General features: G+C 37.3%; 3 protein-coding genes across 9 annotated transcripts in view; 1 reads left to right on the top strand and 2 right to left on the bottom strand.

Moving 5' to 3' along the window:
• pkp4 (plakophilin 4) overlaps nt 1–1,160 on the bottom strand; it is a 35,346-nt gene extending 34,186 nt beyond the window's left edge. For 2 of the 3 annotated variants that reach the window (XM_079882637.1, XM_079882639.1), the window contains exon 1: nt 1,044–1,138. The gene's annotated coding sequence lies outside the window, so the exon portion shown is untranslated. Of the gene's footprint in view, nt 1–1,043 lie in introns of all 3 variants that reach the window. The other variant, XM_079882638.1, reaches the window with a different exon arrangement.
• Nucleotides 1,161–3,241: 2,081 nt separating this feature from the next.
• cUnh7orf57 (chromosome Un C7orf57 homolog) lies at nt 3,242–10,569 on the bottom strand. Of its 5 annotated transcripts, none has more exons than XM_079882658.1 (8): nt 10,463–10,569; nt 9,897–9,970; nt 9,324–9,503; nt 8,967–9,060; nt 8,503–8,632; nt 7,657–7,733; nt 7,412–7,515; nt 3,242–3,753 (listed from the first exon to the last, which is right to left on the bottom strand). In XM_079882658.1, the coding sequence occupies exons 2-8, from the start codon at nt 9,952–9,954 to the stop codon at nt 3,701–3,703; spliced, it is 696 nt and encodes a 231-aa protein (XP_079738784.1). In that variant the 5' UTR covers nt 9,955–9,970; nt 10,463–10,569; the 3' UTR covers nt 3,242–3,700. The 5 variants fall into 5 exon arrangements, with proteins under 5 accessions (XP_079738784.1, XP_079738783.1, XP_079738786.1 ...); XM_079882657.1 differs by having other exon boundaries at nt 9,885–9,970; nt 10,463–10,542; XM_079882660.1 differs by having other exon boundaries at nt 9,438–9,503; nt 9,885–9,970; nt 10,463–10,542.
• Nucleotides 10,570–12,239: 1,670 nt separating this feature from the next.
• LOC307165234 (cytohesin-interacting protein) lies at nt 12,240–16,884 on the top strand. The gene is made up of 8 exons (XM_079882662.1): nt 12,240–12,486; nt 12,686–12,726; nt 12,861–12,915; nt 13,076–13,178; nt 13,267–13,357; nt 14,515–14,581; nt 14,802–14,868; nt 16,343–16,884. The coding sequence occupies exons 1-8, from the start codon at nt 12,313–12,315 to the stop codon at nt 16,402–16,404; spliced, it is 660 nt and encodes a 219-aa protein (XP_079738788.1). The 5' UTR covers nt 12,240–12,312; the 3' UTR covers nt 16,405–16,884.
• Nucleotides 16,885–25,052: the final 8,168 nt, after the last annotated feature.

Raw genomic sequence — 25,052 nt, 5'->3', positions numbered from 1 at the left:
GGCCATTATAAATGCACACACACACACACACACACACACACACACACAAGTCCCTGGGATGCTTCTTCAGACCACATAACATGCCAATGCAGTGTAAAGACATGCAGCTCAGTCTCTGAGGAACCACGTCTTACTGCATCATGTTGCATTGTCCCTGCAATCTTTACATACTGTAATTGTGGACTGCTCAAAGCAAATCACCGCACAGCAGCAATTACATGATGGTGCACAGCAGCAAGCCTGCATTCAATCTAAACTCTGGTCAATATGATGAGGCAGCTGAAACTGCATCCATTCCACACTGTCATTACAGTCCAAACAACCACAGAATTCTTCTGGATTCTGTCGAGCTCCAATTATTAGAGCAGTAACGTTAGTTGAGAGCAAGGACAGAGAGGGATGCTCAATTATGCATAAGGAAAAGTGGCTAAAAGGTGGTCCAGCCTCAGTCCCAGTGACAGCATCTACCAGTCATAATGGAGACCAGCCTACCTCACAGTGAAGGCTGTGGGATACTGGGCTGTAGGGTGCCATAACACATGTCATCAAGGATTATAATTAAAGCAACTAACTAATGCAACATGCAATGCATTGCCCAGGTTAAGAAGGTGATGAACATATGGACTAAATGCGCCATGCAGGGTCAGAAGATGGACCAGTGATGATGATGGGAGGTGTAGGTATCTCCATTAGAGGTGGACGCGACACTACACCTGATCAAGTTATTCAGCTTTATGCATTGAACAAGGCCATCAGTCCATTTATGTACGCATAACTATAGTACAAATGCATATTTTCTGCATAGTTAATCACTGCAACGAAGAAAGACAGATGGAATGAGCTTTAAAGCAGGCATCGACAGAAAAGAGAACAGTTTCTCGGCTTGTGCACTAACCACAGCGTCTATTACAGCTCAGTTTTGAATTTGACTGAATGAGAGATTCACGAGATATAGCGATAAAGCAACGATGAATTCCCGCCGCCAGCGCGCGCCAGATGTTAGCAACGCTCCATTGGAGCTGCGCGAAATCGCCAGGACTTACCGCAAAACCGCCGAAATGCAAATTATTCACGGACACCGATAAATCCATTTGTAAAAGAATCATAGGATGACATTCTTTCCAAAGGTGTTTTCACGCGATAGATGAACGGGCGGCTCCGGCTGGGTCTCGCGCGCTGGGCAAGAGGGTCAGAGCGCGTGACGTAGACGCTCCACATAGAGAGATGCTGTTTCAGGGCATTTGAATGTGTTGCCATGTAGTCGAACAGGAGTTGATTAAAAAAATGGAGTTCCCATCGAAGTAAACTGAAAAATACGGTTACAGAGCGAAAACAACAATCCCTAAACGGTCACATGAGTGACCATCTGCTCGTGGTGCGCATTAACGCCCACAAATTCGTTACTTTGAATAGCTTTGATATATTTATTTAGTCTTCTGTTGGTCGGATTTCAAAAGTATTCTGGTTAAACAAAGTCCACATAACTTTGGCGAAGACTAGCCAGCGCATCATAAATATTTTGTAGGATGATAAAAAAAAAAAAAAACGTTTTTCTAAAGGCTTTTTCTAAATGAACATTAGGCAACATTGCCATCGTGTGGATAAAAGGGCATCTCCCATTGGGAGTGATCTAACTGCTTCTGTCAGATGATAATGTTCACAATCAAATTGTATATTATAAAGAGTTATCTGTAAATAATTAAGAAAACAAAGGTTTCGCAATTCGTTTTATTATAATTAACACAAATGGCAACTGAGAAAAAAACAACAACAATAAATTTCCACACATTACATAACTGTTTAAGAGGTGCAGAGTAAGCAAAATACCCGTTCTGCCAGATGGAGTACCAAAGCCTTTTTGAGCTCAGTTCACCTCACCTTCTGCTTTACCCATCAAGTTTTTGGACCTCGGCTCATCTTTTAGCCTCCTCTCATGTTCTGCCAACCAGTCACACATATTGAGTCTTGGACCTGTTAGAAGCCAGCCAATGTTCAACAACCAGGGCTGTTATGAACCATGTGGGACTATTAGTGATTCTCAGGTACCTCAGCCCACTGACCATACCTTGCATTCCAGGTCCAATCAAAAAGAATACCAGTGGATACCAGTATGCAGTCAAAATATAAAATACTTAGCTAACAAATTCATCCACAGAGGGGTTTATGTGAATTTTTTTCTGTATAAAAGGCACAGCTCTTCAGCTCAAAAGAGCAGTACAACCTGTTCAGCTTCTAACAATGTCTGCATGTGGCTTTTAGCAGATGTCTAACATCTATTTGACTTGCAGAATAGATTAATTGCAGATCCTGAAAGTTAAATGCCCCAGTCAAGGGTGGTATGATGATTAAGTTGGCCTGTCATATCCTGTATGGGTCACCGCTACCTGGAAACTAACCTGAAGCCTTTACTGCAACGTTCCTTAATTTAACTACTCCTGCTTGTTTTCATTTTTAAAATTTAACATCTTGAAGTCAGAAACTCCCGTTTCGCATCCCCTCTGGATTATATTCTTTTATTCAGTGATAGTAAAGACATTTATGATGTTTAAAAGATTGAAAAGATTATTGTAAATAAATGCTGTTCTTTTGAACTTTCTATTTATCAAAGAATCCAGAAAAAAAAATTCCATCATGGTTTACACAAAAATATTAAGCAGCACAACTTTTTTTTCAACATTGATAAGTAATACTAAATTATTAGTGCATGTCAAATTATATGAAATACAAATGATTTTATTAATGTTGTTTTTACCAATTTTATTCTCCGTTTAGTTTTAGCATTAAAATGTTTTCCTCTTTGGAAAACTTAGTACACATAAATATCAGAAATGTATTAAACAAGTAAAAACTTATAAGGATAACAGTGCATTCATCCTGTGAGGCTGACCTATAAAACAATGACCACAAACAGCAAGCATTTCATGCACATGCAATTTTATTTAGTTATCATTTATAGGCATGAACAGCAAGTGTAAACATAACTTATACAGCATTTAACACCAAAACAACTGAATCTGAGATTATTATTTACCAACACATTAATACTAATAACAGACATTCACAATCACAAACTCCCTAAACCCCCTTCCTGTTCTCAAAGGGCATCTCCTTACTTGTATGTAATAATTCATGGTAAGATGGCCTTCTTGTGTGCTCATCATGTACTCAATTAGTAAACTATTAGACCATAAGAACACTCTAAAGTGTTCAAACCAGAGATTTGCTGAAGTAATAGTGTATGTTTGCAGCTTACGCATTTTGTCATATTCATTGACAATGTGAGGTGAGAAAGAGCTGTTTAACGTGGCATAAGTACATCCTATCTGTTTAAATGTGTGTGTTATCTTCAGTGTACTAAGGTTTTGGCACATTATTGCGCCATGACATGAGCATTTATGTATAAGTGAAAAATGAATATGAAAATCAGCTCTACCTTGGCATCAATGCTCAATGCATCTAAGATGTATTTTGTAGTGCACATAACCTGTAGTTTTCATTTAGGGACTTCACAAATATTCCTTCCTTCTAGGGTTAGTTATACAGATCACAAGCACCATATATATGTGAGCCTGACACAAACTAGTCAATGAAGAAAAATAGTGTTTTTGCTTTAAGCAGAGAGCAGGTGTTTGATGCAAAGGAGCTATTGGATACAAGAGAACAACAATTCTTGAAGAAGGGTTTTGGGGGGCATTGTCTTTTATTCCAATTCATCCTCTGGTGCAATGGTGCTTGTCTGCTCAGAGGTAATGCCTAAAATATCAAAATGCACACAAATTAATTTTTCAATTACATACATAATTTGACATGCATTAAAGGTGCAGTAAGCAATTTTTGGAAAATGCAGTTGAAAATTTTAATCAACACCCAAACAACCAATTTTGTGAGTATTTTCTTTGTGTGTACTGAAATATATATATATATATAATCAGACGTTAAGACAACGGTCAGTGGGCGTCTGAAGCTGAGACTAGCGCTGGAGAGACGTTAGAGAGCGGGAAGGCCTGAAAACATCTCCGGTTTCTGTTGTTACCTCAGTTCCCCGAGAGATGAGAACGAGACATTGCTTGGCACAGCTATGCTGTGGGAACCCTTCCCCTTAATAGAAATCCTGAAACCTTATGGGATAACGCCAGTGAATTAACTGGCCAATTGTCGCGACTATGCAAACACTGACGAGCCTTCGGGTTGTATAAAATGCAGAGAGGCGACAATGACGTCAGAATCAAAGACTGAACGCTTGCACAGCCGGCGAGCACGCCGGCTTACGCAATGTCTCGTTCCCGTATCTCAGGGAACCGAGGTTACAACAGTAATAGGATACGTTCCCTTTCGAGAGCGGTCACTTTTACTTTGCGTAGCCCAGCTACGCTGTGGGAACCTTGTTCAATCCCACCGTGAGAGGGGTGAAGAACAGGGCTAAGTTTACACCAATCACAGAGTACAAAAGCATATAGCTAAACCAATGGTGACGCCGCTAGGAGTGCTCAGAGCTGGTAGGTGGAGCTAAGCCAATGAAATGCCAGCTCAGGGACTACCAAAATTTGCATATCAGATGAATAGTGAACAGGCTGCCCTGAATACAGGGCAGACACAACAACAGTGAGCACATATAAGTATGCACATAGAAATGCACAGCATCAACAGCTAAAGCGGTAACAGACTGTGCCCAGAAGCAGTTATTTAGCCCTGAAATAAGTGAGGTTATTCACTAACCGAAAGCACTTGAGATGCCAAAGACAACATGCAACAAAGCAATAACTGTAAATAACTCTGCAAAGCCCTTATAGGGCAAACAGTGCCCTGAGCGTCAGAGTCATGCGAGGTTGACGACTCGGAAGACAAAGCGGGTAGAGAAATGACTTGCGCCTTAAAGGGAGTAGAAAGAGATTTAGGCACGAAGCCCGGTCTCGGCCAGAGAGTGACACAACAGTCACCGGGTACAAAACAATCGGCATTCACCGAGAGCCTGCAAATCTCCAATGCGCTTAGCCGAAGCAAGGGCAAGAAGCAGAGCAGTTTTTGAGAGAGAGCTCCCTAAGAGCAATAGAATCCAAGTGCTCGAATGGGGTAGAGAGAGAACCTTCAAAACCAGCGCTAGGTCCTGGGCGCAGAGGGGTGCCAATGAAGAGCGGGAACTCGACGGTGGCTGGAACGAGCCACGAGGCTGGAGCTTTTGCACGTCACTGAAGAGGCTAGAGGGAGTGATTGGAGCATTGAGGAGCGCTTTACGGTCCAAGTCCTTAAGGGCAGCTAGGGTTAACCATAGGTGCCGGTGAAGGAACATCATAAAGCGCATAGAACGGCCAATGGCTTGGGCGGAGCACTTTGTTGCCATGAGCACAAAGTCCGTGCGCAGATCTTTCATGGCGTCTGCGTCCACATTTCCGCTGTCCAGGGACTGCAGGAGCTTGGCCTGGAAGACCTGCAGCACAGCCATAGAGTGCAGCGCGGACGCTGCTTCGCCAGCAGATGCGTAGGCCTTATCAGCAAGGTGAGCTGTTAGTCTGCACGGCAGGCTGAGATCCACGCCCAGCGTGGTCGGGGAAGTGCACAGATGCACGGCGATGGTCTCCCCGACTGGGGGCATGCACATGTAGCCGTGGGCTTCCACCCCGTCCAAGTGGGAAAAGGAGGCCTGTGAAGAGGCATGGACGCGCGATGACTGGGGAGCGCTCTAGGCGAGATCCAGCTCCATAACGGCCTTTCTCAAGAACCCTGACAAGCTCCTCTGGTCTCCTGAAGGTCTATGGGGCCTTCTGTTTCGGAGCGCTCCAGCTCCTACGCTGCCCAGTCTTTCTTCAACACCGAGAGGGACATGGAGTCTCTGCCAGAGCCGAATAAGACAAAGTCCGTGACGATGGGTGGAGGGCAGGAGGTGCAGAGGGCTCTCGTCGGAGAAATGGACTGGGGAATGGAGCGACAGCAGAGGACGACGGAAGGGGTCTCGCCCCCGTAATGCTACAAGCAATATCCCTCCTGGATCTCAAAAATGCACCAGCAGGTCAGCGCAGTGCATGCAGCTGGATTCCAAGAAAGCGGCCTCAGCGTGGGCCTGGGCCAGGCCCAGGCAAGGCAATGCAAAATCCTGCAAAAAGTAGCCATCGGATGCAGTGAAGAAGTCAAGAAATTTCTTCATCGTCTTTAACGATGGCAGCCTAAAGGAAAAGATTCTGATGTCATTCTCCCCCCTCTGCATTTTATACTGCCCGAAGGCTCGTCGGTATTTGCATAGTTGCGACAATTGGCCAGTTAATTCACTGGCGTTATCCTATAATAGGGCTGTCACTTTACGTTCGAAAATCGATTGCACAATCGATCGGACCAACCAACATAAGTTTCGAAAACGAAAATAGGGAATCGATTTTAACGGCCTTCTCTCGGAGCGCGTCCAGCTCGTCATGATACGCCCGCAGCGAACGCACGTAAAACAGCAACTGCAGGCTCTGACAAACACACATAACAGCAAATTATCCTTCTGGATAATGTGTCTCTTTTTACTACAAAAATGTGAATTCTGCCGGTATTCAGACAGTCTCATGCATATAGAGATACAGATTCGGGCTACGGTCTACAATCGCCTACGTAGGTGAAATTTGTTTGACATTTCTAATCGTAAACACAGCCATGTTGAAACCTGTAGTAATGTTTTTCATTGATGTTATGGCAATCCACTCTGCTTTTTGATTTTCGAGAATGTTGCACTCCTGTTTGTCATTGTGCACTAAACTTCACGCCAATAAATCATCAGAAATATTGCTGACTTGTGCGCGTCTCAAGCGCTGCGCGCCCTTTTTTTTCATTCGTCCTAATGCCTGTTAGTTGTCCGTGGATTTGCCTATATTTGGCGTTTAAAATGGAAACGTCTTTAGACATGGAAAATCGATTTTACAATCGAATCAATGAACACTTATGTCTCAAAAATCTAACAGAATTTTTCACAAAAGTGACAGCCCTATCCTATAAGGTTTCCAACAACGTAGCTGGGCAACACAATGTTGAAGTGACCACTCTCGAAAGGAAACTGAAGCTGCGGTTGCTTTGTTTCTGCTCGATAAGTAACATTGGTTTTGCGGTTTCACAAAACCATGATTTGCTGCTGCTGTTGTTGAATCCCAACTGATTTATCCATACTTGCGCAAGCTGTGTGATGTGCCGGCTGTTAGTCGTTGCCTGTGTTACATAGCATGTTTGATATTTTGAGGTGGAGCAATGAAGGGAGGGGTGTGTTTCTTTTGGGTAGGGGTGTGTTTGTTTGGGTATCGATTTAAAATATCAACAGTGTTTGAAAAAAATGCTTACTGCATTTCATACCAAGCAGCACTGCAGCTGCCTCCTTCTGTAATTGTGGTTCACACAATGCAAAACTCAAACTACTCATGATATAATAATAAAAAACAGGAAGACTCACTTGAAGCATCATCATCATTGGGAGATTTATCCTCATCCTGGGCATAACCAAAGCTTAAAAGTTTGGACATGCTGACTGGAGCGGTTTTCTTCTTATCATGGGAACTGCAGTGTAGAAACAATTATCAAATATTAATATAGACTGAAAACATTTCAAGAGTTTATATTTATTAAAGTGCATTTGGAAAATAATGTAGGGGCTAAAAATGTTTTGTTTTTGTTTTTTAAAAAGAGAGAGACACATACGTCTTTTTGAACTTGTTGGCCTCGTCAATATCTTGTAGGGAGAGTTTCTGCATCTCCGATGTGGCATTGTTGACATTCTGTGTGAGGACATTAGATTTTTAATATTAATTCGCAATTGAACATAATGATATAAAACACTGCCGATGAAAATCATAACAAGTGATTAATTCACAATTAATAATTCCAACCAGCAATAAAAAAGGAAACTCACAGATACAGAACATCATTAATAAAAAGAAAGAAGCATGAAGGAAGAATAATAATGCAATAAGATGATTCAGTTTCCTGTATATATGATGAACATGATTGGGCATGGAGTGAGAACCGCAGATCTAATGTTACAGGGTACAGAGCCATTTCAACAGTCATTTGAGTCAGCATTCTGAAAGAACCAGTTCTGTATAGTTAAATATGTCAAACTGGTTTTTGCCATGGAAAGTCTTTTTGTTTAGTAACCTTAATCCTGATTAAATAATGATTCTCAAATATTTACAGTATTTAGTGTTCCCAACTGAGTAGCCAAACAGCATGCAATTTTATCAAATTGTATGTATAAAAATTCACCATGAAAACACAAAAGGTAATTTGCAAAACTCCTGTTTTCCTGTGAGAGAACATGGTCTGTGCATTTGTCAACCAGTCAAGAAAGTAAAAAACATAATCACAACAAAGGAATACAAAAATGATTGGACCCCAGTTTTTGCAGAAACTTATTTTGCGTGGCAAAAAAATCAAATAAAAAGATGGCAAGATGGCAATTGAAATTTTTTTATAATATGACGGCTGGAGGAAGAATGGAAGGTTCAAATACACGATGGCTTTTACGGTCTGTGCTCATCCATTCACCTTGTCATCATTACCAGAATCCCTGTCCCAGGCTGAACAGTTATCAGTTCCAAATGGGGGGTCCAGTTGCTGTAAGGCCCCTTTAGACTCACTCTTGCTGATTCCGTCAGGGGTAGTTGCATTATCTCCTCTGCAAGCATAAGATCAAAAGATTGAACCCCAGTTTTATACCACCATGGATTGGATGGATTGGGGTTTACCCTTTTATGTGTCTACAAACCCCTGTATTTCTTCTGAGAGAAGAATGCAAGTCCTCCATGTCACCCTATTAATACGGACTAGAATATTCTTGAATTGCTTGAACATGCCATGCCTTAAATACCAGAACTAATTGACACATGCATAGCTTCTTTCTCCAGGCCAATGAGTTGTAATAAATTGAGATGGTGTCTTATAATCTTGGATCCTTCGTCGAACCAAAATTATGTACAAAACAGCACCTTATTGGGCTTGCAAATTCTCACCTGTCTTGATTATCGGGTAAGCCAGAGAACCAATTAGAAGGTTTGTAGGTACTGTTAGGTTTTGATTCCACAGGATCATCGTGCCACAGCAAACCTGCAGGAGAATTGAAAGATTAGCAGGGCCATAATTATAAGCATCTTTCAAAGCCAATCAAATCAACTGCTATTGAATCAAATCAGTCGGTAACACACTGCTTAGTATGTTTCAGTCAAATTTGTCACCATCACGTTGTGTTCATTTTTGTAAAAGCAGTAGTCGTTCTGTACATAAATACTACACTACTACGCTATTCTGTAATCACAGCATAGTTAATGACAAATATAAAAATAAAATCTATACAGGTGAGACACATTTACCCTTCTGTCCTCCTTGTTTTGCAAGTTTAACATAATCCGAGTCAGAGGCCTGAATTCCTACACGCCGTCCTTTAGTTTTTTCCTCAGGAGTGACGTCGGCAGTCTGAGACAAACCTGGAATCTGTGAAGAGGGTCCAGAAGAAGCTCCATTTGAAGCTTCATGTTGAGTTGATCGAACACCTAAAATGAAATTATAACATTTGCTCAATTATTCAAGTGGTGCTCATTGCAGAGCCAAATGGCATCCGGCTCCAGCTCTCTGGACGTCATGGGTTGAGTTTGACCTAGTCCAGCTCCACCTATGTGGATCTAATGGCTGGACAGATAGAGTTATGGGTAAGGTTAGGGTGTGGCTGGACCTTCTAGCACCATCCATTTTACGCCAAAATTACATCCAGAGAGGGGGAGCTCCACCCATGGCTCTGCAGTGAGCAGCCTCTACAATTGTTTTCCTTCAATCTTATACAATATTTATAAGTATTATGTGACAGTAATGTAAGCCTACAGTGGTCTGTAGAAAAAAAATAAAAAAAAATAACAACGGTATAATTTGTTGCTCACAAGGGCCATTACCCGGTTTTGTCCGGCGATAGTTGGGTTCGGCATCCATGTCTGGTGTCTTGGTAGTCATCGGTTGTTAGATAGCACTGCAATTGCAGAAAGAGTAAATTAAGTGCTTAACATTGATTCTAAACAAAAGGTTCTCATTTAATGCGTTCTTAAATCATCCAATTAAACTGCGAAATACTGTCAGAGTCATCTCGACATATTGAGCGCAGCCCATTGCTCCGTTGCGTAGACAGCCGTATATCGGCGGCAATCTAACTTACCAAAGCGAATAAACGCGGCAACTACTGATTACGTTTTTAAACACTGTGGTTATTTTAGTTAGTTCCCTTAGGACTATTCTTGTTTATTAGTTAGCTCTCGAGTCAACCTGGTCGCCTAGTAACAAAAGCAGCATCAGGACCACCATACGCATCATCTATACAAGACACCAATTATATACGCAGATTTTAAAAACAGAAATTACAGACATCACGGATAAAAACTAAATGTAGAGCAATATTTAAATATTAAATTACATCGTTATTATTTAGCTGAGGCAATTAAAAGGACGTGGAAAAGACAAAGCTTACGTCGTGTTAACTAGCAGCACGCAGAAGGGGGACGCCTAGATTTCTCTTCTTCATATGACTGAACTGGGCTCTGAACCGGGACTGAGGCGCCTCTCCTGCCACCTACTGGATGGGAAGCAATCTTCTTCTTCTTCTTCTTTGAGATTTTTTTGGCGGTTGACAAACAACAAAATGGTGTATTACTAACACCGACTGGTATGGAGTGTGGATCAAAATGACATTTTTATATCCTCTCCCACAAATTAGTTATTCGAAGATACTGAAAAATAAAACTATAACGTTCATTTTCCGAGTTGTTTAGTAAAATACCTTTTATTTTTTCTAGATTTTGCATTAGAATCCTTCTTTCAGGCTCGTATTTCTGATATAGCATAACATGTTCCACAGTTTCTTCTTGCCCACAAAATTCACACCTTCCCGTATCATGTTTACCCACTTTCCTTTGAATTCTGTAAAACCATCAACCTTTTTTCTCCATATCCCATTGTTTTTGCCACCTTACCTTCAACCTTTCCTTAATAATACTCTTGATTTCATTACTTAGCCTACACTTTCACTTAAGTTAATGTCGTTGCTCTTTATGGCTTCTTTTGCTGCCTTATCTGCCATTTCACTTACTTGAATACCAATATTTGCGGGTACCCATAAAAATCACTGTAAGTCCCTTCTTTTGAATTCTGTATAATGTTTGCTGTATTTCTATTAAAATGTCTGGTCTACTTTCCGCATGACTGTATTGTAAGCTAGCCAATGATGAACTTGAGTCTGAACAAACAACTCTGGAACAGTAAAAGCAACTCCCATCTCTTTGCGTGTGTAGATCTGAACATAGCTGTGGTACTCATTAATATATGACTGCACATTACATGAATTACATTCCTTATCCTTGTTTTTCTTTTCTAACAATGTCAAATCTACCATGGCGTCAGAAAGTAACCAAGGTTTTATTACTGGTAGCGGTATAGTTGGACTAACTTTGAACTAATTAACTTTAAGTTCTGTTGCTTTCTGTATTACTGTCCATCCGAAGCTTTTCGTTTTCCTCCTCTCTTTTTCCCAACAGGGCTTTTAAGTGGCTTGTGTTGGATGCTCTTGACTATGGCCTTGTAAATTAGCCCAATAATTCAGTGATAACTGTATCCTTCTCATTTCTAATGACATTTCCCCCATTTGTACCTGTAGTGCTATCAGGGAAACAATCTTCAAGTGAAAACCACCATCTTTTTTTTACAGTCTATGGTAAAAACACATGACATAACATGTAGGCTAATATTATTGAGAAGTAGAGATTTGGCTGATATAATGTTGTTGTTTTTTTTTTTTTTCATAGGCTACTTTATTATTTAAAAAAATCTAATTTTTTTGTTTGTTTGTTGAGGCAGTTTAAAACTGTAGTCATTAATTAATAAATGAAGCCGCATTTAGCTATTTAGCCTATTTGAAAATTTAAATCTGTTGTTATCATGTTTATTAACTCTCTATTTCTGTTTTAATGTATGGAAGACATTATCTGTCAATTTTAAATAAATTATTTAAATAATAAGTGTACGTAAAACGTGCCAAAATTAAAATAAATGAATTCAATTGTTTAGTTTTCAGTTTCAGATTTATCACTTGATTAATGGATTTTAAATTGACCTTGTTAATGCAGCCGTTTAGTTTGTTTTAAACAAGTCAGTAGCGAAGGTGAATTTAAACACGATTCTCCATAATTGTGCGCTGACAAACTTACAGTAAATTCAAAAGTTTGTAGTGAAGCCCCGTCCGGGGACTTTACTGTTGTCACGTGACATCCGTTCAGAGGCGCGTGTAAAAGCCGGAGGAGTGAGGAGTGACGTTCAGAAGCAGAGATGTCAGCAACACACACTCTGAAGATGTCGGCGTCTGTTCAATACATAAGAAAACTGCTGGGGAAAAGCAGCTGTGCGACAAACAACCTGTTGAACACTGGACACAAAACACAGAAGAACACTAGTGATTATAAACAAACAAAGAGCAAAGATGAAAAAAGTCATAAAAGAAACGTAAGTGACTACTCATTTTTTTTTATTTTTTTTTTTATCATTGACTTTATTTTTTAAAATGTTGATTCTACGATTCTAAAAATTATTTTATAATTGATATTTAATTATATTATTATTATATAAATAATATTTTAATCTAGTATCTAAATGACTTTAGATATGAATTTTAATAATGACCTATTGTGGTGTATTTTTTTAGGTTCTACAGTCCCAAGACAAGACAAAGGAGCAGTGCATACGGTAAAAAAAAATATATATATATATATATATTAACATCTTAAGTAGCCTACACAAATTCAACCCACATGCACAACTCAGATTTGGACTGTTTATCTCTGTCTCTTTCTTACTCATGTCTCTCTCTTGGTTAACAGGAAAACTGTTGTTTTAAGAAGAAAAGAAAACGAAACTTTTGGGTTTGACATCCAGGTAACCTTATTACCCGCCCACCTTCTATCCCTCTCTCTATTCTCATCCTTTTTTCTCCATTCATTCAAGCATTACATGCCTGCCTGAGGGCTTATTATCTGTCAGAGGATAATTGGATTTTGGATGATGAATTGATTGGATCTTTATTCCCTGTCCATAGACAGGCAGTGTTGAGAGAAGCATCAGCGCTGAGCAGGATTTGGGCTCAGGTGTGTGTTGGGTGAAGGAGAACAGTCTCGCAGAGAGTAGTGGGTTAATGACAGGTGAGTCAAAACACCTGCCCACGTTTTGTCTAGAACCAGTGTCATTCATACTTACTCACTGCTAAAATCTCTTTGTCTCTCATCTCAGGTGATGTTATTATCACAGTCAACAGTGTGTGTATTGCTGGATTCACTCAGCAGCAGATCAAGGATCTGGTTCAGACGTCCTCCTTCTTAATGTAAGACTAAACACTATTGACTTTGGTACAATCTGATATGTTAAACCTTAAATAAAAGTTAAATACACTTTTTTTATGTAAAAAGACTGTAAAAATGCTGCTGTATACTGTGCCAGACTAACTGGGACTAGTCACAGCACTTGCATATGTAGCAGGGATATGTTGATTATAAATAATTTTGCCCTATTGTTGGTTGGTTTGATTGCTTCTGTTGCTCTCCTCATTTGGATAAAAGCATCTGCTAAATGATTAAATGTAATGTACAGTAAAACCTGTTAATCGGTTCACTTAATTAACCTGTGCAGTGTAAAAAAGTATGAATTACCATAATTTATGGTTAAAATCTACATAGATTTAAATTTGATTTAAATAAAGTTGATGTAGGTTTAAGAGATCAGTACATGTACATACCTCTACAGTAATTAAAAAAAATATATATTTATAAATAAATAATAAATATTTATAAATAAATAATAAATATTTATAAATAAATAATAAATAAATAATTTCTAAATAATAAATTAATTAATTAATTTATCCTTTGATGTAAAATTATTTGTATAATTTTTATTTAGCTATTGTAGTTTATATTTTGTTAGTGTTAGTGTTTGTACATTAAATTTAACAGGATTTTATTACAATGTTTTTACAATATCACAATATTTGTATTCGTTCTGTCACAAAAGCTGCCACTATGATAGAATGTGTGTGAGTGGGTGTATAATGGCACAATCCAAAGCAGTAGTAATTAAATGAATAGTAGAAGTTGTATTGTTATTACTTAAAGTCGGAATGAAACAGAAGTTGTGATAGTTTTTTCTTTCATATTGTGACATATCAGAGCGAAACGTCAGATCAGACAAGAAAAACTGTAGCCTTCGCACCAGTAAACACTTCATCAGAGAAGAGATGTCAGGAGGGGAAGTTATTTTGATGAAAGATTACGAGGGCACATGAATAAAAAAAAAATGATGTGCACATATTTATAATGCATATTAATAATAAAAATTGCAATATTCCATGAAAAAATTTCTAATTTGATTTCATGGTGACTTTAATATACCCTGTGAACAATTTAAAACCTAGTAACCCTAGTTTTCATTGTAAATGCCTCTTGATCTGAATATAATCTTTATGTCTTCTTTTGTGGACTGTAGGATGGAGATTATCAGAGGTGCTACAGAAAAGCAGAGACAATTGCTTGGCAAGCTTCATCTTCTGCAGGTGATTTTCTTCAAAAATATTGAACATTTCTTAATAACATAAGTGCATTTTTATAACACTTCATAATCATTCTTGTCCTGAACTTGCGTATCAATAGTTAATTACAGTAAATATGTTGTATTGGGGAACTGTGTGAATCGTGAACAAAGTTGGTTTCCTCTTGCTTAACACTTTTTTTTCTTTCTCTGTGTTTCCCCCTCACATTTGCACCACACAACAGCGACAGTTTACAGAGAAACGCGAGGAGCTTCAGACACTCATCACAGAGGAAGTGCGTCTAATTGGAGGTGTGTTAATATGTTTGTTTGTGAGAGATGTGGGCATACACTACCCACAAGAGAAACACATCATTTCCCCATAAAGCCACGGTCTGCCCTCAAGATATCATCAAAAGCATCTGTGTGTGTGCGCTCATGCCATGTGGGGAGTGTGTGTGTGTGTGCTTATAGAAATTGACAGGAAGATACTTTGCTGACGACTCTTATCACCGTTCTAAAGTGAAACTTCAGTTAGTCTACACTGTGAAAAAATGTTTTGTCAGGTCATTTTAAATGCGTTTCATGTGGTAACAACTGCATATATAGAAGCTTGTTTCTACTGCGGAAAAATAAAATAAAGGCAATTGCGACTTTTTTCTCAGACATGCGAGTTCATGTCTCTCAATTCTGGGGAAAAAAATCTAAATTGTGAGATATAAACTTGCAATTGCAAGATAAAATCTGAACTGTGAGTTTTTATCTTATCTCTGACTTATTTTCTCCGAATTTTGAGATATATACTCGCAGTTTCGAGTTATACAGTTTGAATTGCAAGATATAAATTCTGAGATAAAAAGTCACATTGACCTTTATATTTTTTTTTTACTCCATGGTGGAAACAAGCTTCCTATCACAGGTTGGCTGTAGTGTAATCTAAAAGACAATGCGTGACACAGAATGGACAATAAAACAAGTCTTTAATAAACAGAGAGAAATCTTACAAACACAATCCATTTTACATTAACATGAGACTATGAACTGAGGGATAAATACACAGAGGGAAGATAATCAATGGAACAGAGAACAGGTGAGGTACTAATTAGAAACCATGACAACAGATGAGTAACTAGAGCTAAGGCAAACGATGACAAAGAAAACAGGGGCCATTTACACAACACCTTTTTCAACTAAAAACGCAAACATTTTATGTCCCTTTTTTCACCGTTTTGGGGGCCTGAAAAAACTAACTTTTGAAAATGTGTTTCAAAGTGCACATTTTTTAAAAACGATACCATTATCGTCTCTGTGTAAACTACAAAAAGGCAAATTTGTGAACACTGTGACGTCATTTGCATGCATATTATGTGTTCAGTCTATAGGCACAGAGCGTTTCTTTACAAAGTGACAGCGCCAACTACTGGCCTGGCAGGAGAATACAGCGTTTTCAGTCGTTTTGCGGATCCGTGTGAACAGGGATCATTTTGACAAAGTTTAAATTTTTAGTAAAAACATTCGTAATTCAGAATGCCTTCATCAACTGTAATTTTTTAAGGATCAGGTCAGAACTTACAGGAATTAGGCTACATAAATTAAAAAATATTACTACATAGAATAGCATGATTTATAATAAATAATAATCATTTGTAGGAACACATTAGAAAATGATACTAAATGAAATATTTTCAGTTAAACCATTTTTGCTCATTTGAGTTATCATCTTTTATGTTCACACAAACGCTTTAGTGTGCCAGTAGATTAAAACAATGTTTTCCTTTGTTTTCAGGTGCCATGGAGAACATCCAGAAGCCATATGCCCTTACAGAATCTTCTGCTTGCCTTTGCTGACAGCAACCCTAATCAAGGTTGTGGGCTTCACTTGAAAAATACACGCCTGTGCATTAGAGTAGGGCTGAAAGTAAACACTTAAGTAAAGTAGATCAGGCACTTTCTACTCCTAAACCATTTTAAAGTTACAAGACTTATGGCCATAAGGTCAAAGAGACCCTGTTAAGACAGGATCGAAACCATGATATTTAGCATGAAATGTTTAATATTGATGTATAAGATGGAATTATTTAACTATTTATTTTAAATATAGTGCATTTCTGTATTATCTATACTGTATTTGTGTATTTTGCACTATTAAGCAGCAGTAATTTTTATTGTAAATTTATTTAATTTACTGTACTGTTTTTTTTTTTATCTAATATATTTTGTCTAAATGTTTTATGTATTCATATACAAAGTGTTTTAATATATTTTTTCATTTTTATATTTATAGAACGCCTCTTTAATAAACTTTTGTAACTGGTGTTTTGGTGTAGCACAAGCTGGTTCTTCTTAGGCTGTTTCCCACACACAGTACACTTAATCTTGCTGAATGTGGTTTACATAAGTTGATTTGTCTGCTGTTTGCTTCTGCTGATCATAGGTTTCCCAGATATCATCTCTCTCAGTGGTAAAATACCAGATGCAATTCTTACTCACCACAAAGATCTTATGCCTGGCAGGAAATGACACGTCAGTGATGGTTCATTCTTTATCAAAGAAAACAAAAATAGCATTCTCATCACTTTTATAAGACTTAACTGAAAGTAGAATGACTGACGGATGCCTCATTCTATTTTCGACCTATCTGAGACCCCATTTTTGGCTTCTTTAAATACTTTGTAGAAGTTGTTGCAACATCTTTACAATATTGGATGGCAATTATATAAAGCTCAACCAAACTGATGTACAAAAAGCCCATGTAAGATTTTGCAGATTCATTGGATAATCCAGGGAATGTTGATCTAATCACAAGATAACTCTGAAAAGGTTATTGTAGTCATTGTTTTGAGGTTTTTTTTCTGTCCTTTAGGTTTTTATTTAGAACACTAAAAATGTCCCTTAATATTTAGTTTAGTTTTCAGGTCTAAAGTCTATAAAAAGCTGGTTAGGATGGACCTCATTATGGTTGCATCAGAAGCCTGTTATCTGTGCTGGTTTAAGATATTGAGTACTTTCATATGGAGAATTTATAGACCCTTGTGAAAAAGTACACTTTAGCTGACTTAAAAAAAAAATAATAATAAAAAAAAATAATACTTATGGAAACCTCTAAAAGAATAGATTAAATGCTAAATGAATGTAGTGTTTTAGACACACTAAATGTTAATTGCAATTAAATGAAAACATATTAGTTTAAAGTGATTGAAGTTCTTAACTTCAGAGAATTTCTTAATCCACTTAACTGTATATTATGTAATTTCATAATTACTTGACAACATGGTTAAAATGTACTGCTGAATGTAGGCTACTGACAAGCAATTGTGGTAAACTAAAATACTTTAACTTAACTTCTATTCAAACTAAAATGTACTTTACATGTGCTTTAGTGTGTTAGACAACATCAAAATAATTACACTTTTTTTAAAGCATGACAAAAGATTACTGAAACAATAATTTAAAATGTACTTTGATGTACACTTAAAGGGATAGTTCACCCAAAAATGAAAATTACTTAATTTACTCACCCTCATGTTGTTTCACCCTCATTTTCTCACCCGTATGTTGTTCCAAACCTGTAGGAGTTTCTTCTGAACACAAAAGATATTTTGAAGAATGTTGGTAACCATACAGTTTATGGTACCCATTCCAGTTGACTTCCAGAAGAAAAGACAAAAGATACTATGGAAGTCAGGGGCTACCATGACCTGTTTGGTTACTCACATTCTTCAAAATAGCTTTTGTGTTCAGCAGAAGAAAGAAACTAATATAGGTTTGGAATAACATGATGGTGAGTACATTACAGTTTTAATTTGAGTGAACCATCCCTTTAAGTGGCCTTTTATTTCTAACATTATATTATTTCCAAGTACAGTTTTATAAAACATGCAAGTTCCCACTCAATTCAATTAAGTACACTTTTTCACAAGGAAACAATCAGAATGGACAAAAACAGTGTAACAAGTTGCAGTTGGACCCAAGTGCAGTTTTATTAAAGATTATCTAGAACAAACAAAACAAGACGATAACTTAAACTAGTCGATAAACATGACTATAAATGTAAAAACACGAACTTGATCTGACTAGATGCATGAGACTCTCCAACAGCGGTTACGGGGAACAATACTCAACAAGAGACAATGGAAACATGAGGGCTATTGATACACAAAGACTAATGACTTAACAAGACACACTTGTGAATAATCAACAAGGAACCAATCAGAGCATGACATATGAGACTATGGAAGCACATGACAAGATCACATGATGGCAAGGGAATCACATGACAAACCAGGAAACCATGACTAAGCTAAATTACAAAATAAAAAAGACATGAAACATGAACGAACCAAAACCCAAACCAACATGACAAACAGATTCTGAGGAGGACGACTATTTGGCGTCTCAGTGAGATGTTAGACTGTGGAAAACTAATATCCACCTGTCAGAAAGTGTGTTATCCTTATTTAAGTGTGGTAAACACAACTTTGCAGTAAGAGAACACCAAGAAATCTCCCGATTTCAAAAAAGCTCAAAATAAAGGGTTCCACTTTTCAAACTGAATGTCCAGTCTCAACCAACGAGCCCATCAATCCCATGCTCACACCCAGAATTAGAAGCCAAACAACACTTTTTTTCTCTAAACAATGGGGATGAGAATCTCATCAGCTCCGCCACTGGGAATGAGAATGAGGCTGCGTCACCCAATGACAGCCAGATTCCATTGAGTCGTTGAGGGAGGGACACTGACACAGCCATGCACAGACTGCTCGCCACAAGAGACTACTTCTGAGCATCCTTCTCCTTCATGGTCCACTCTTCTTCCCAAATCCCAGGAACTGGAGTCAGACCCCACTAACAAACCTCACGCAGTAATTGCTGAGCCAACGGGAACAAGGTAAGACGCATTATTAAGTGAGTACAGTGAGGTCTTAGAGTTATGTGGTGAATGGTTTCTGCGTTTGTACTGACAGTGCAAATCTTTTCCATTGACTGTTCATTGGTTTTGAAAGGTACAAGTTCACTTTTCACATTCAGGTGGTTCGGTTTACTTGTTCGAAGTGCATAAGTTGTTTTATGTTGAGGAAAAACTAGTTTTGATAAGGTATTTCCAAGATAAATTTCACAGCTATAAAGAGAACGGCAATAATACTTTCAAAATGTAATTTGAAAGATGTCTAGACATGGTTACTTGAGATGTTTTTCTGTATTGATGTAACATCATGGCACGATTTCCTAATTCTTGAATATTATGTAAGGCCTCTCATTGTTGGAAGAATTGTGTACTCGCAGTTCTCATTCCAGCAGTTGGTCGCTTTGTTTAGTCAAATCAAATTAAAATTCCTCAAAACAACTTTGCATCTTTTGCCAAGTCTCTTTACCAGAAGTCCTTTCCTAATTTGGACATGACAAACCATTGCGATAAATGAAAAGACTCTGATTGTCAGTTGAATACCAACTTTGGGTGATTTGGTGAAATTACAGCACAAGAAAATGTTAATTATCATACAAACTGATCTATCTGAGAACTGGAATTCAAATAGAAGAGTTGTGTCTCTTTTTCTTTATCAACTGCTGCAATCACAGGACAGGAAGTGACATCAATGGAGCAGAACGCCAAGGACACATTTGAAGCTGAGAAAGAGCAAATGAATGGTCAAACCGAAGAAGCGCCTCAAGAGACGACGAAACCTGAAGAGACGGCGAATATAAGAGAGAATAAGAAAGAAGAGGAAATAAGTGTGAATAAAGCAGATGAGAATGAAGGGGGGGAAACGAAGGAAGAAAACGAGGAAGAGGAGCCTGATGTCCAGCCTTCGGTTGAGATGTCAGGCCAAGAGTACGAGAAGGATAAAAACAACCGGCCTGTTTGCAGGTACAACACTGTCTGCTACAGGAAGATTAAGAAAGGAAACACAATGCAGAGAATAGATGAGTTTGAGTCCATTCTGAATGTATAACAGTGGTGAATGTCGTCAGAGACATGCGTAAGAACTGAGTGCCGTCATCACGTATGTTTTCATGTGGTTGTTAAACTTCTTCATAGTTAAAAGACATAACATGAACAGTATTTTATGACAGTTTATTTCGGTTTCTTTGTAGAAATCAGTAGTTATCTTTAAAGCATCAAGAAAGCAGACTCGTCTCTGATCAAGTTTAAGTAAACCCTCATCTGGCAGTGAGCCGGAAAAACATTTATTTGTCTGCAAATTAGATTTTTCATTCATGAATGCTCCTCCAAATAACACGTGGTCTCTCTGACTGATGCAGGCCTGAAATATATTGTGTAAGTATGTGAACTCAACACTGTAAAAAGTGAATAGTTGGATCAACTTAAAAAAATTACTTCAATTGGTAACACCTAAAGAAATGAAGTTTTCTCAACTTAAATTATCATGTTTTATCATGAAAAACGTGATAATTTAAGTTGAGAAAACTTAATTTATTTAGGTGTTACCAGTTGAAGTAATTTTTTTAAAGTTGATCCAACTGTTCACTTTTTACAGTGAACATGAATGAATTACTGGAAGAGCTTATAGTTACGGTAAAGCAGTATGGAGGACATTATTGTATTTCTGTTTAAAATGTCAAAAAAGGTTTTGTAATGTAAACTTTCTAATGTTGTGATTATGGATATAGCTTTGTAAATGGTGCTCCCACCTTTTAAAATACAACACATAATAGTCATTTCAGCATTTTATCATTTCCCTATTTAGATCTGTATGTGTAATACATGCATGTAAGCAATCTGTGATTATATTTTTGGACAAATAGTTTTCATTGTTTTCTATGATGTTACTGGATATCTACCATCACTGTAAAAAAAAAGTTGCTACCTTACAATCAACAATTGTAAGTACAATCAACTTATATGGATGTTTAAGTCATATCCACTTAAATTACATTAAACTGACTTTAAAAAATGAGTTGAATCTTGTATAACTTTTAATGTCCCCCCCCCCCCCCCCCCCCAAAAAAGTTGTTTGTAATAACAAGCAATGTAAAAACATATGTTGTCATAACTTATCGATCATATCATTTTTTACAGTGATACTCGAAACTGCATTGCATGTAATCTGTTCAAGTTAAGTCTCTCTTTCTCTCTTTTTGTCCAATTTGAGTTTGAATTAAAAAATCTGTGCAATAATTGGCTTGAGAATTGAGATATTAAATTTGAATGTATTTATATAATATAATATAATATAATATAATATAATATAATATAATATAATATAATATAATATAATATAATATAATATCATATTATATAATATTTCTTATCCACTAGATGGCAACATTGTTTTGTCTTGTTATAAAGGTAAGGACAGAGGTTTGCATGACCTGCCTCTGTCTACTTTTACAAACTACATTTGTTAATGGGTCTTCATTGGAATTTGGAACATTATATGTGAAGTCTAAGTAAAATCCTGATTGTTTTGGGTCCTGTTATGCATATTTGTATAGAATTGAAACATTCATCAACTAAAGAAAATACACGGTCATGGATTACTTGTAACAAATAATCTCGACAACCCTTCATAAACCAGTCTAATATACAACCACAATAAAATGACAACCTAATAAAACCAAACTTCGACCAGCTCAATTAGCACGAAGAAGGGAGACCAACAAATTGTTTACCTTTATTTAACTAATCATTTTTATGTGGCATCTAATGTAAGTATAATCAATGTAATGAGATATTTACTGCAGTGATTAGTTTCATTTGGGTGTTTATGACCCGACGGACTCTTTTATTTATGTCTGTGTGTTTCTGGCCCCTCTCTAATTGCTCATTGGGAGTCTGTGTGGGTTTGGTGTTGTTTTGTCTGTTAGCTCTATAAATGCTTGAACTTTACAATACAAATCTCAGTAATTGCTTTTTATTTGAAGGCAGTTTATGAATATCACCTCCATTCCTCCCAGCACATTACCTGCTGCTGCCTGATCGTAATGATTTGCAGGTTACTTTAATGTTTTCATAATTCTGCTGTAGGTTTATTTAGGCAAAACGAGACAGGGCTTTTGGCCTGGCTTGTTTAAGTCAGGTCCGGGCCTCATTTGAATGGTGACAAATGTCATGCTGCCATGGCAACGGGAGGTTTGTGACTGTTGTGGTGCACCGTCCCTGGGCTGGGGGTCGGAAGGCACTTCCTGGGCAACACACGTCCCCTGTGGTTTAGGGTCGTAATTGACCTTTCCTGACAGAGCGGTGCGGCTTTTCATTCTCCCTCGCTCCATCACTTTTCTACTGTTTCCTCTTTCTTCCTTTCTTTCTGTTTTTGTCGCTCTCACTCTTTCTGTCCCCCCAGAAAGCAGGTTGCATCACGGTGGGCTGAAATGCCACTCTTGGCCCGGGGCTTTTACGCAGCTCTTTCTGACTTCCTCTGGCTCTCTTTGCCTGTTTGAGGCATGTTTACGCAATAACGACCATGCGCTTGTCTGCTAGTTTTGTGGTAGAGGTACTGGAGAAGGTTGTTTTTTTATCAACTCTCCTCCTTTTTGAAGGAAAATAAAATATTAGACCCGTTTCAGTCTGGTTTTAGAGCACAATACAGAACCTGCTCTTTTGAAAGCGTTGAATGATCTGTTACTAAATGTTGATGCATGGTAAATGTGTCGTTCTGGTTCTTTTGGACCTTAGTTCAGCCTTCGACACAATTGATCATTCAATTATTTTTGAAACATTGTGAGCAGTATGTTGGCATTAGAGGATCAGCTTTAAATAGGTTTTCATCCTATCTTAAGTAGAGGAATTTTTCAGCATCTTCTCCTCCTTTTCTCCAGTTTGTACATGTGGTGTGCCTCAGGGTTCTATTTTAGGCCCTGTTTTGTTCTCCCATTAGTCAATATTTTTCATAAGCATGAGATTTCATATCATTGTTATGCAGATGATATATTAAGCTTTAATTTCTTCACAGAACATGTCCCTCAGTTGTTGGTCGACTGTTTAAGAGATTTTTAAAAACTCCGAAAGTTTTCGTTTTTGGTCCATCTGAACGTACCAATATTCTTTCTGAAAGTCATGGCCCCGTAATCAGCACTGTATGTTCTCAAGCAAGAAATGTAGGAGTCATTTTTGACTCAACAGTCAAATTTACACAAATAAATTCAGTTGTTAAATCAGCTTTTTTTCAGCTTAGGGCGATTGCCAAAATGAAATCTTTCTTTCCATTCAAGGACTTAAAAATTGTTCATAAAGACTGGACTATTGCAATTCATTCTATTTAGAGGTATCTCAATCTGGTCCAAAATACGGCTAGACTTTTAACGGGTACTAGAAAGAGGGAAAGTATTACACATGTATTAACTAGTTTGCATTGGCTCCCCGTTGAGTATCGAATCCAGTTAAAGACTTTATAATTTGTATGTAGGTCCTTGAATGGATTGGCACCACATTATATATCTGATCTCCTTTCTTTTCATCAGAGCAATAGGTCTTTACCTGTTTCTGTCCACTTCTAGGTTTTTAAAATCTTCGCTAATGACGCATCTTTTTACATTGGTTTATGGGTTACAGTAATGAGATCCGGTATGATCATATTATTGGGATTATTTGTATTGTTTGTTGCTATGTCTAATTTTTATTACTGTTGTATATTTGTGATTGTCTTGTTTTGTGTTATCTGTTTTTATTGATATTACTCTATTTACTTGCTTGCAACACATTGGTTGGCCTTGCCTTCATTAAATGTGCAAACTAAACTAAACTAAACTAAACTAAACTAAACTAAACTAAACTAAACTAAACTAAACTAAACTAAACTTTTATTTTACATTGAAGTATGGGTTACAACATATGAAGACTTAATATGCAAAAGCCTCTAAGTGCCATCTGAAATTTTCTTCTAAAATTATAATTTTTTATTAAGCTCGTAGATTTAAGTTCAGTAATTTCACTTAAATCACAATTAATAGGTCATTTTCATTGCCATTTAAGTGAAATTACTGAACTTAAATATACAAGCTTAATAAAAATGATAATTTTAGAAGAAAATTTCAGATGGCACTTAGAGGCTTTTGCATTTGAACTCTTCATATTCTCTCTGAAACAATTTAATACTTGGACAGTGAAGCCACACTAAAATGTATAAATGTTATTGGATTATAGTATAACAAAGCATCAGACCATTTTGTTTAGGAACACACAGCACAAACACTCTTTACAAGCAAAACATTTTAAAAATGGCTTACAGTAGGTTTTGATGCTAAAAATACTGTCCAATGAAAGTAAAACACTTTTTTTTTTTTTTTGGCCACGTGAATGGACTTTCTGGTCACATTTATATTGTGATCAGGGTTATCATTAATGAAAACTAAAACAAAACAAAAAAAAATACATTTTTGTTGCTTGAAACAAACATTAACTGAAACTTATTTTATTTCAGATAATTGTCAAAGCAAATTTTCTCATAAATATTAATAAAAACTATATACACATTTTTTTAAAAACAACTAATAAAATGGCAAAACACACAACAAAATTACTTACATTTAAAAAAAAA

This window comes from Squalius cephalus (assembly GCF_949319135.1).
Source record: "Squalius cephalus genome assembly, chromosome: 10".
In the NCBI taxonomy this organism is placed as follows: Eukaryota; Metazoa; Chordata; class Actinopteri; order Cypriniformes; family Leuciscidae; genus Squalius; species Squalius cephalus.
This window is presented reverse-complemented; position numbering and strand designations above follow the sequence as displayed.

Coding starts and splice junctions, on each gene's coding strand:
- cUnh7orf57 (XM_079882657.1), bottom strand. CDS start 9,954: ATGACTACCAAGACACCAGACATGGATGCCGAACCCAACTATCGCCGG. Junction 9,061..9,323: donor AAAACAAGGAGGACAGAAGG/GTAAATGTGTCT, acceptor ATTCTCCTGCAG/GTTTGCTGTGGCACGATGAT. Junction 8,633..8,966: donor TTACCCGATAATCAAGACAG/GTGAGAATTTGC, acceptor TTATGCTTGCAG/AGGAGATAATGCAACTACCC.
- LOC307165234 (XM_079882662.1), top strand. CDS start 12,313: ATGTCAGCAACACACACTCTGAAGATGTCGGCGTCTGTTCAATACATA. Junction 12,916..13,075: donor CTTTTGGGTTTGACATCCAG/GTAACCTTATTA, acceptor CCCTGTCCATAG/ACAGGCAGTGTTGAGAGAAG. Junction 14,869..16,342: donor GGAAGTGCGTCTAATTGGAG/GTGTGTTAATAT, acceptor CTTTGTTTTCAG/GTGCCATGGAGAACATCCAG.